General features: G+C 35.5%; 1 protein-coding gene across 1 annotated transcript in view; it reads left to right on the top strand.

The window, feature by feature from the left end:
* mcoln1b (mucolipin TRP cation channel 1b) overlaps positions 1-5,346 on the top strand; it is a 12,513-nt gene extending 7,167 nt beyond the window's left edge. The window contains exons 7-13 of the mRNA XM_016466297.1: positions 259-358; positions 401-507; positions 1,817-1,966; positions 2,074-2,175; positions 2,829-2,951; positions 3,044-3,250; positions 4,234-5,346. Coding sequence (XP_016321783.1) covers positions 259-358; positions 401-507; positions 1,817-1,966; positions 2,074-2,175; positions 2,829-2,951; positions 3,044-3,250; positions 4,234-4,365 — 921 coding nt within the window. The 3' untranslated portion in view covers positions 4,366-5,346. The remainder of the gene's footprint in view (positions 1-258; positions 359-400; positions 508-1,816; positions 1,967-2,073; positions 2,176-2,828; positions 2,952-3,043; positions 3,251-4,233) is intronic.
* The last annotated feature ends 3,803 nt before the right edge of the window (positions 5,347-9,149 follow it).

Genomic DNA, 9,149 nt, shown 5'->3' with positions numbered 1-9,149 from the left:
ATTTATTTCTGTGATCAAAGCTGAATTTTCAGCATCATTACTCCAGTCTTCAGTGTCACATGATCCTTCAGAAATCATTCTAATATGCTGATTTGCTGCTCAAGAAACATTTCTGATTATGTTGAGTACAGTTATGTGTTATTTTGGAACAAATAAATGTAGCCTCGGTAAGCAGGAAACACTTGCTGACCTCAAACGTTTGAACAGTGTGTTATATAATGGAATAGTATTGTCATGCATATGGCACCTGTGTTTCAGATCCTGTTTGATAATAAGGCTCACAGTGGTAAAGTGAAGCTGAGTTTGCTCAACGAGGCGTCCATTAAAGAGTGCAGAGACACCAATGTGTCGGGACACGGTGAGACGACGGTGAACGGATCATTTGTGTCTCTGTGTCCAGGGGACAGTTACGCGCGCGTGGCGTTCGATGTGTTGGTGGCGGTGGTCTGCGGTCTGTCTCTGGTGTTGTGCGGACGCTCCATCCTCAGAGGAATCATCCTGCAGCACGTAAGTAGGGCCCTGTGACTTGTGAAAACACAATCCAGTCATAAAAAATGCTATAATGTGGAACATTTAGGAATTAGTTACATTTTGGATGAATAAATCAAAAGTATGTCAGTACACTTAAATCAGATGGAGATATGGACTACTGTCTGTGAATATTAAACCACAAAAACATTATTTAAACATGAATCCAGCACATCCTGCATGTCTCTGTGTGAATGAATGGCATGGTTTTGTTTACGTAGTGCTCATGGTGGAAAACTCTTCAAGAGTATTTCACTGTTTCATTTGAGAAAGAAAAACGGTCTCATGTCATATGCACAGAAACTGTGCGGTAACTAAAACTAAAGTTCACGGTAAATAAAAGTTTGATTTAACTTGAAATTGTGACAGAAATATATTACTATTGTACAGTAGAAAGTTCCTCTCAATGTAAATAATAATAATAATATTTTAAACTTTATTTTTTAATGAATAATCACACAATTTACCTTCCATGTTTTAATTTTAGCAGTAAACCTCTGTTGCGCAGCAATTTGTTTGCCAAAAAAAAAAAAAAATGAAAGGAATTGTTTAACTTTCATTTGACTAAAAGATTAATTAAATTGTTAATGTTTCATGCCTTCATTTGATTACCAGAAAAGCTAAAATTCATAATACATAATGTCGGAACAAACAAAACATATTGTAAAAAAATTATTGTTAAAAATGTTAAATTAATACATTCTGAAGTTGTTTTTATAAATTAAATTGATTAGACATGCTTGCTGATTATAAAAAAACTTAATTGCACTATTAAACACAGTTTTACAAACAGTTTGGTTAAAAAAATAAAATCAAATAAATAAATATATCATAGTGCTGTAAAATGTAATTTTTGTTAAATGTTGTAGAAGTTTCATGACTTTTTTATTACTCAAATTTAATTTAACCATTAAAATAGAGTCCAAAAAATTAAAACAGATAAAAGGGAATTTGAAAAAGTAAGTAAATGTTGGGAAAAATAAAATGTATTTCATAGAGCCCTAAAAATTTAATTTTTGTTAACTTCTAATTAAATAAATATTTTTTTTTTTTACATTTTTTTTATTGTACAGGTTTCATGATTTTATGATTTGGTTTTTGATGACTATAATTAAATTTAACTGTTAAAACTGAGTCCAGAAAAATGAGAAATGTAATCCCCAAACAGGAAAAAATGGAATTTTGAAAAAAATTCAACAGATTTTGGGGGAAAAATCAACTGATTTCATAGGACCCTACCTGAGTTGTTATTTCACAATCTAAACTGATGTTTGGTCTGTGTTGGCAGGAGTTTGTGTGCTATTTCCGTCAGTCTTTGGGCCGGTCGGTGAGTTGGGGCGACCGTCTGGAGTTCATCAACGGCTGGTATCTGCTGCTCATCATCAGCGATATACTCACCATCATCGCCTCCTTCATCAAGATCGCCATCGAGACCAAGGTGACACACACACACACACACACACACACGGTTACCCTCGAGTGCTGGAGATCCCGCTGTGTCTGAGAAACGCTGTGAGCTGATTGGTGCTTGTGTTTGTGCTGCAGAACCTGTCGTCATATGACGTCTGCAGTATTTTGATGGGAACCTCCACCCTGCTGGTGTGGGTCGGCGTGATACGATACTTCAGCTTCTTTCAGAAATACAACGTGAGTTTATGCATTTATTCCTCGATTATAGATACGATTAGGACTGCATGATTAATCGAATGCAATTGTCATGCGCATTTTGTTAAAAAAGCCGGAAAGATACGCATGACAATCGCAGCTTCTGTCGAATCGCGATCTCGATTCCATTTCGATTTATCGTGCAGCCCTAGATACGATTATAGTTTTTATTAATGTTTTGAATGATTTATTTCTGTATTTTTTGTTTTCATTTTAGTTTTAGTTAAAGTGATTGCAATTTTGTTGTTTTTGTCATTTACTAGCTTTTATTTATTTTTTTATATGCCAGGTTTTTATTCATTTTTATTTCAATTTTAGTTTGAGTTATTTTAGTACATCAAGTTACTAAAAGAAAATGAGAAATGTTGCCTTGACAACTAGCTGAAATAAAATATATTTTTTAATAATTAATTTAATTTAAAATGTATTTAATTTCAAGCATCGATTGTTGTTTCTGGTTTTAGTTTTTTTCTGATTTTGTCTTGAAATGCAACATGACATTTTTGGCAGGCTTTGTGAGATTCACATTTCCTCTTTCTTTGAGGAACTATGGATCTCTGGAAATATTGCAAATATTACCAAGATATTAACATAGAAAATGTTCAGACGATGTGAATTGTCTGATCTGTTGTCAGATTCTGATTGTGACTCTACGAGCCGCGTTTCCAAACGTGATCCGGTTCTGCTGCTGCGTTGCTGCCATTTACATGGGCTACTGCTTCTGTGGCTGGATCGTCCTGGGACCCTACCACGCTAAAGTATGTTATATTTCAATATTATATTACCATGATAAAGTATGATATATTTCTTTACTAACATGTCCAGGTCTTCTGATCTCTGTCTCTCTCAGTTCCGCTCTCTCTCTACGGTGTCAGAGTGTCTGTTTTCTCTCATTAATGGAGACGACATGTTTGCCACGTTCTCAGAGCTGGAGCAGAGCGGGACGCTGGTGTGGGTGTTCAGTCAGCTCTATCTCTACACCTTCATCTCGCTCTTCATCTACATGGTGCTGTCGCTCTTCATCGCGCTCATCACCGGAGCCTACGACACCATCACTGTGAGTCCACTTAACTAAACCAAACTAAGGAAAACTAATTTAAAAAAAAAACATTTACATTGATTGAAATAAAATAAATGTTAAATGTCAGTAAATATTTCTATCTTTCTTTCATGTAGTTTGTTAATTTTTAAAAATGTACTTGAAAAAACTTAAATATTGATTTAAATATTAAATTAACTTACAATTTTGACTCAGAACATCCAAGTTATAAACTCGATTATGCAAGGAAAAAAGTCAGAATTGTGAGATAAAAGTCACAGTCTTTTATTTCACTGTGAGATGTTCAGAATTCAATGAAAAACATCAGAATTGTGAGATTTAAAAATTGGAATTGCAAGATGTAAACTGATAATTCTAAGAAAAAAAGTCCAAATTGCGAGATGTAAACTTAAATGTCTAAGAAGAGGTCCGAATTGAAAGGCGTAAAGTCAGAATGCTAAGCAAACAAGTCAAAATTACGAGATGTAAAGTCAATTCTGAGAAAAGTCAAAATTGCGAAATATAAACAAAATTCTAAGAAAAAGTAAGACTTGCGAAATATAAACTGCGAGATGTAAACTTGGAATTGTTTATATTTTGCAGTTTTGACTTTTTTCTCAGAATTGCAAGAAACAAAGTCAGAATTTCTTTTTTCCTCAGAATTTCGAGATACAAACTTTCTGAGAAGAAAAGTCTGAATTGTGAGACAATGTTGCAATTCCCTTTTTATTTTTTTATTCAATGGCGGGGAAAAAAACGAATTGCGAGCTGTAAACTCTGAATAGTTTATATCTTGCAATTCTGAGAAGTCTTAATGGTGAGATTAAAAAGTCGCAATTCCTGTTTTAATTTATTTTTATTTTTATTCAGTGGTGGAAACGGGCTTCCATGTGCTTTTTAAGACAGCAAGTATACCTAAAACAATGAAAGTTTAAAATCGCCTGACAGGCATGTCGCTGTTTTTGATTGGTTTTCTCTCTGTATGTGTGTTTTGTGTTCAGCAACAAACCCAGGATGTGCCGCAGGTGTCCGAACTGCACCGGTTCATCGCCGAATGCGCCGACACGCCGACCTCCGGAAACTTCCGCAGCCCAGAGCCGTCCACATGCTCGCTCTTCTGCTGCTTCAACTAGAGAGACCGTGCTTGTGAAGGGGATTCTGGGTAACACTTCATTACTCTCACACACAGGAAAGGAGGGAACACGCTCTTCTTTGTTTGTTTGTTTACAGGTTGTAGCTGCACTAATAGAGCATCTCAGCATGCAGCTTTTAAATGCATTATAATTAATGAGCTGAATGTGTTTTGTGTATTTATGAGCATCTCGGCTTTTGTGATTAGGACTTGATGCACTAGACCAGCTAAAGGGAACTGCACCCTCTAGAGGCCTGGAGGAGTTACAGCACACAAAATAACACATAAACACAAACTGAAACAGATAAACAACATATTTCAGGTGAATCTCAAGACCAAATGTCCAGGTCACATTTCACCCGAAAGCAAACAATAAGAAATGATATTTTGCTTAAAGAAAACAAAGCCTTTTTAAGACCATTATGATGTTTTGCATTTTATTTTAGGTTGAAATATGACCTGCACATTTTAGTGAGTTACAGCACACAAACACAAATGAAAACACACTTTTCCAACATCATAGTGCAGGTGCTTTGGTGAATCTCACAACAAAATGTCCAGGTCACATTTCACCCTAAAATTTAAAGCAAAAAATACATTTTGCTTAAAGAAAGTTAATCCTGTTTTAGGACATTTGTGGTGTTTTGCTTTGTGAGATTATTTTCACAACAATTAAAATTAATTAATTTCTTATTTTTTTGGAAATGTGACCTGCACATTTTCTTGACAGTTTTTGTGAGAGTGGCCTGATTGTTTTTATTCCGTTCACAGCTGTGTATTTTATGATTTTACTCCTTTTTAGAGAATCTTTTTAATACGGTTTTCTGTGTATATATTACATATTCCTTACGTTTCATATGCACGTTAGGATATTAGTGCTTTGTCGGCAGAGGGGCGTCATATGGATGATAATGTCACTTTTTCTTCTCTAGTCAGTGCTTTGTTTCAGATGTTTCTCCACACGAGCGAGTGTGTGTGTGTGTGTGTGTGTGTGTGTGTGTGTGTGTTTAACAGGAAGCATAGCTTGCAGGTTTATTTTGTCATTAATATTAATGTGGACAGTGTATCGTACCTGTCCCTGGTGCATTTGCTCCTTTCAAAGCCGTCACACACACACACACACACATGCACATGCACATACACTGATGTTTGAGAAGCCTTGGGCATCTTGAGAGCTTTTCTCTGCATTGACACACAGATCAGGCCATCAGGGAGTTACTCGACTGACACAGAGATGCTTTGATTGTTTTCTGTGTTTTTGGTCGATGTCAAGCTAATACCTGTCTATTAATGCTTAGCTTGATTAATTACTAGTTATTAGCTCGGTTAATTCCTAGAAACCATAAACATGAGGGACCGAACACCAGCTGAATGCAGGATTGAACGGGAACGTTTCCAATGCATCATTCTGATTACTGTATGTTATTTATGAGCTCTCAGTGTATTATATTTATGATGTTAGTCATGGACTTTCAGCTTGTGGCAGTTTAATATCATATCCGTTCATGCGTGATTTCATCTAGTGCTCTGAAACGGAGAGAATCTGATTAGATTTGTTGTTTTGTGGTGAGGAGGACAGCGGCTTTGCTTTTATGTAATTGTTTCTTACCCAGAATGCCTTTTTGGTGTAGTTTCATGACATACATTGAGTTTACTGCTGTTATTTGGGGGACGTTTTAATGAGATGTGTGATTTTAAAGTACTTGAAATGCTGTTTTATTTAATATTTTAATTTATTGTGTCTAACTGTAAGCTGAGATGCATTTGGTTTGTATGTTGCATTCATTTTTTTTTAACAAAGAGAATATTTGTTTTTTTACAATGCACAATTTTGCACTTTTTTAAGTTGGTAATTTATTTGGAGAGACTATTCTGAATGTGTATTTGTGGTTTTGTATACGAGTTACTCTCCGTTAAAATGGTTGATATGAACGCTCTTCATTATCATCATAAATACCGACACATTTGAACACAAATCTCAGCTCTTAAAGTCACAAATAAAATACATCTGTGAATGTCAACATCAAACATTCTGCCTTTTTGTTTTGTGGACTGAATCACTGAAGCTTTTTCTGCCCATGTGTCAACAAGAGTCCTTTATTCTTCAATTCTTTTTTAATTTCCTGAAATATAACAATATAATAATAATAATATACAGTATTAACCTAAACAAAAATAGTTATATGATAATGTTGATAATCTTAAAAACGCAGACTATTCTTAAGAATTGTGCTCCTTGGAAGAATGAAGGTCAGACAGGTTTGGAACAACATGATAGTAAACAAATATTACATTTTTGTTTTTGTTTTCACAATTTTGAGTGGACTTTAGTACATTTTGTGCAGCCCTTCCAAAAGAACAGTGTAATGCATAGGGGTGTAACGATTAATCGATATGGATCGATACATCGATACGATGTCTGACGATACGATGCATCGATGCCACGCGTAAAATATCGATATCTGTAGTATAAATAGGCACCTTTATTTTGGCACTGTCCACATTTTCACATAATGTCCATCTATGCATTACCGCCAACGTGTGCATTCTCGTTCAAACTCACGTATCAGGACTCAATATAAGGACTGCCCGAAGGCTCAAGGTGAGCATCAAAGACGCTCTGGATTGTTGGCGGAACAGTCGAGCGCTGTGTGAGAAGTTTTCTGCGCACACATCTGAAGCGCGTGCACGCACACAGACAGCCGCATACTAAATTGAGCTCTCTTCCACTTTTTTGTGCATGGATGAATAAATACAGACAAAATACATCAAAATGTATTGACGCGTTTTGGCGAATATCCTAGTAAACACAGTCGATTAGGCATACATATGTTTCTTCAGTAGAACACAAACAAAGCTTTTTAACTCAAACTGTTGCAGTCTGTCAGTCATATAATGGCAGTCAATGGGCTCCACGGCTTTGAGAGTAAAAAAACATACACAGACAAAATCAAATTAAACTCCGCGCCTCGTGACGATACATTGACGTCTTAAGACACGAAACGATCGTCTGTGCAAGAAACTGAACAGTATTTACATAATTTTTTACCTCTGATCCACCGCAATGTCCAACTGTCTTGAGTGCGTTCACAACATCCGGCGCGTGACGTCAAATAAATACGATTGGGCAAAAAATTCCACGTTGTCTGATGATATATAAAAATCGTCTTCCATTGCGATGACCTGTACTTCTAAATATCTTTAGATCATCGCAGTGCCAGTGAACACGTCCGCAATCTCTCTGCACTGTGTAAATAATGAGTGACGTATACGCGCGACAAATCGCTTCCGCACATGCGTCTACTATCATAGATATGTATAGATGCCCTATTCGACCGCTCCAGATACGTTGATGCGTCCGCCATTTTGGAACGTAACGTGGCCCATAGAAACAGTCACTAATGAGGCATCTACTTATATATATCTATGTCTAATATGCCAGAGCACGTACACGTCACGCCCGGATGTTGTGAACGCGCTCAGACATTGCGGTGGATCAGAGGTAAAAAATGATATAAATACTGTTCAGTTTCTTGCACAGACCAATCGTTTTGTGTCTTAAGACCTCAATGTATCATCACGAGCCGCAGGGTTTAATTTGGTTTTGTCCGTGTATGTTTTTTTACTCTTAAAGCCGTGGAGCCCATTCACCTCCATTATATGACTGACAGACTGCAACGGTTTGAGTTAAAAATCTTCGTTTGTGTTCTACTGAAGAAACAAAGTCACCTACATCTTGGATGCCGTGGGGGTAAGCAGATAAACATCACATTTTCATTTTTGGGTGAACTATCCCTTTAACTTAAACAGTTGAGGAAGAAAAGGCATGTGTATAAGTAGGCTATATTAAATCCGTGCTTTCATTCTTAAAGTGAAAGCAAACTAATAATAAATCTAATGCTGTCAACGAAAAATACAAGTGCTCACTGCTTCTGACTAAATAACCTTTGTAACATCAAAAATTATTAATCTATATTTAATTTATACAGTGAAGACTATGCAGTTATTTTACATTTGATTACTACATTTCTGTAGCATACCTGAAAATTTATTTTAGACTGAGCTGAAAAACCCGAAAAGCACTGTTTATTGAACTTGTGTCTTTGTTCTATTGTATTTATTTTCTGCTATTGCTTGTAATTTGGTTATCTGTAGAAAATATTTTAGCACTGAGCCCATAGCAGCCAGAATTGTTTTTCCAATTGTTTATTTTCTTTATTATTAAAAAAAAAAAAAGTGTAGGCCTATTTTTTGTTGTTGTTGTGATTGTTCCAATTGAGGTACAGGATGTGAAAATTTCAGATAAATGTTCATGTTATATATTTTGGTTGCATTTGTGAGTTAATAAAAATGTAGATGGTTGTTTAAAATAGGTATATAATATCATAATATTGATATATCGATCGATATACTCCTGTATCGAATCGAAACCTAATCGTATCGTAGAATTTTTGAGGTATCTGCAAATATAATATCGCTGGGTATGAGAATCGATATCGCATCGTATCATGATGAACCATCCGATTTACACCCCTAGTAATGCATGTTTTAGAGCTTGGCTTAAAGAAAAGAAATATAGAATTCCCCATGGCATTTAAAGACTTTGAAATCAGACTTCAAGACTGTGGGAATCCTGTTTTTTCAAAGACAAAAAGCGGTTGTTGATGTGTGTAAATTAAAATAAGAAAAACCTTGATTTTTAGCTGGTTTAGCTTATTTTAAAACTTATTTTGACTTCTTTTAAATAAATGCAATTTCAATAGATATAACATCTCTTTTACATCT

The sequence above is a fragment of the Sinocyclocheilus anshuiensis genome, unplaced genomic scaffold (genome assembly GCF_001515605.1).
Source record: "Sinocyclocheilus anshuiensis isolate Anshui unplaced genomic scaffold, SAMN03320099.WGS_v1.1 scaffold464, whole genome shotgun sequence".
In the NCBI taxonomy this organism is placed as follows: Eukaryota; Metazoa; Chordata; class Actinopteri; order Cypriniformes; family Cyprinidae; genus Sinocyclocheilus; species Sinocyclocheilus anshuiensis.
The sequence above is the reverse complement of the archived record's forward strand: the minus strand, read 5'-3'. Positions and strand labels throughout refer to the sequence as shown.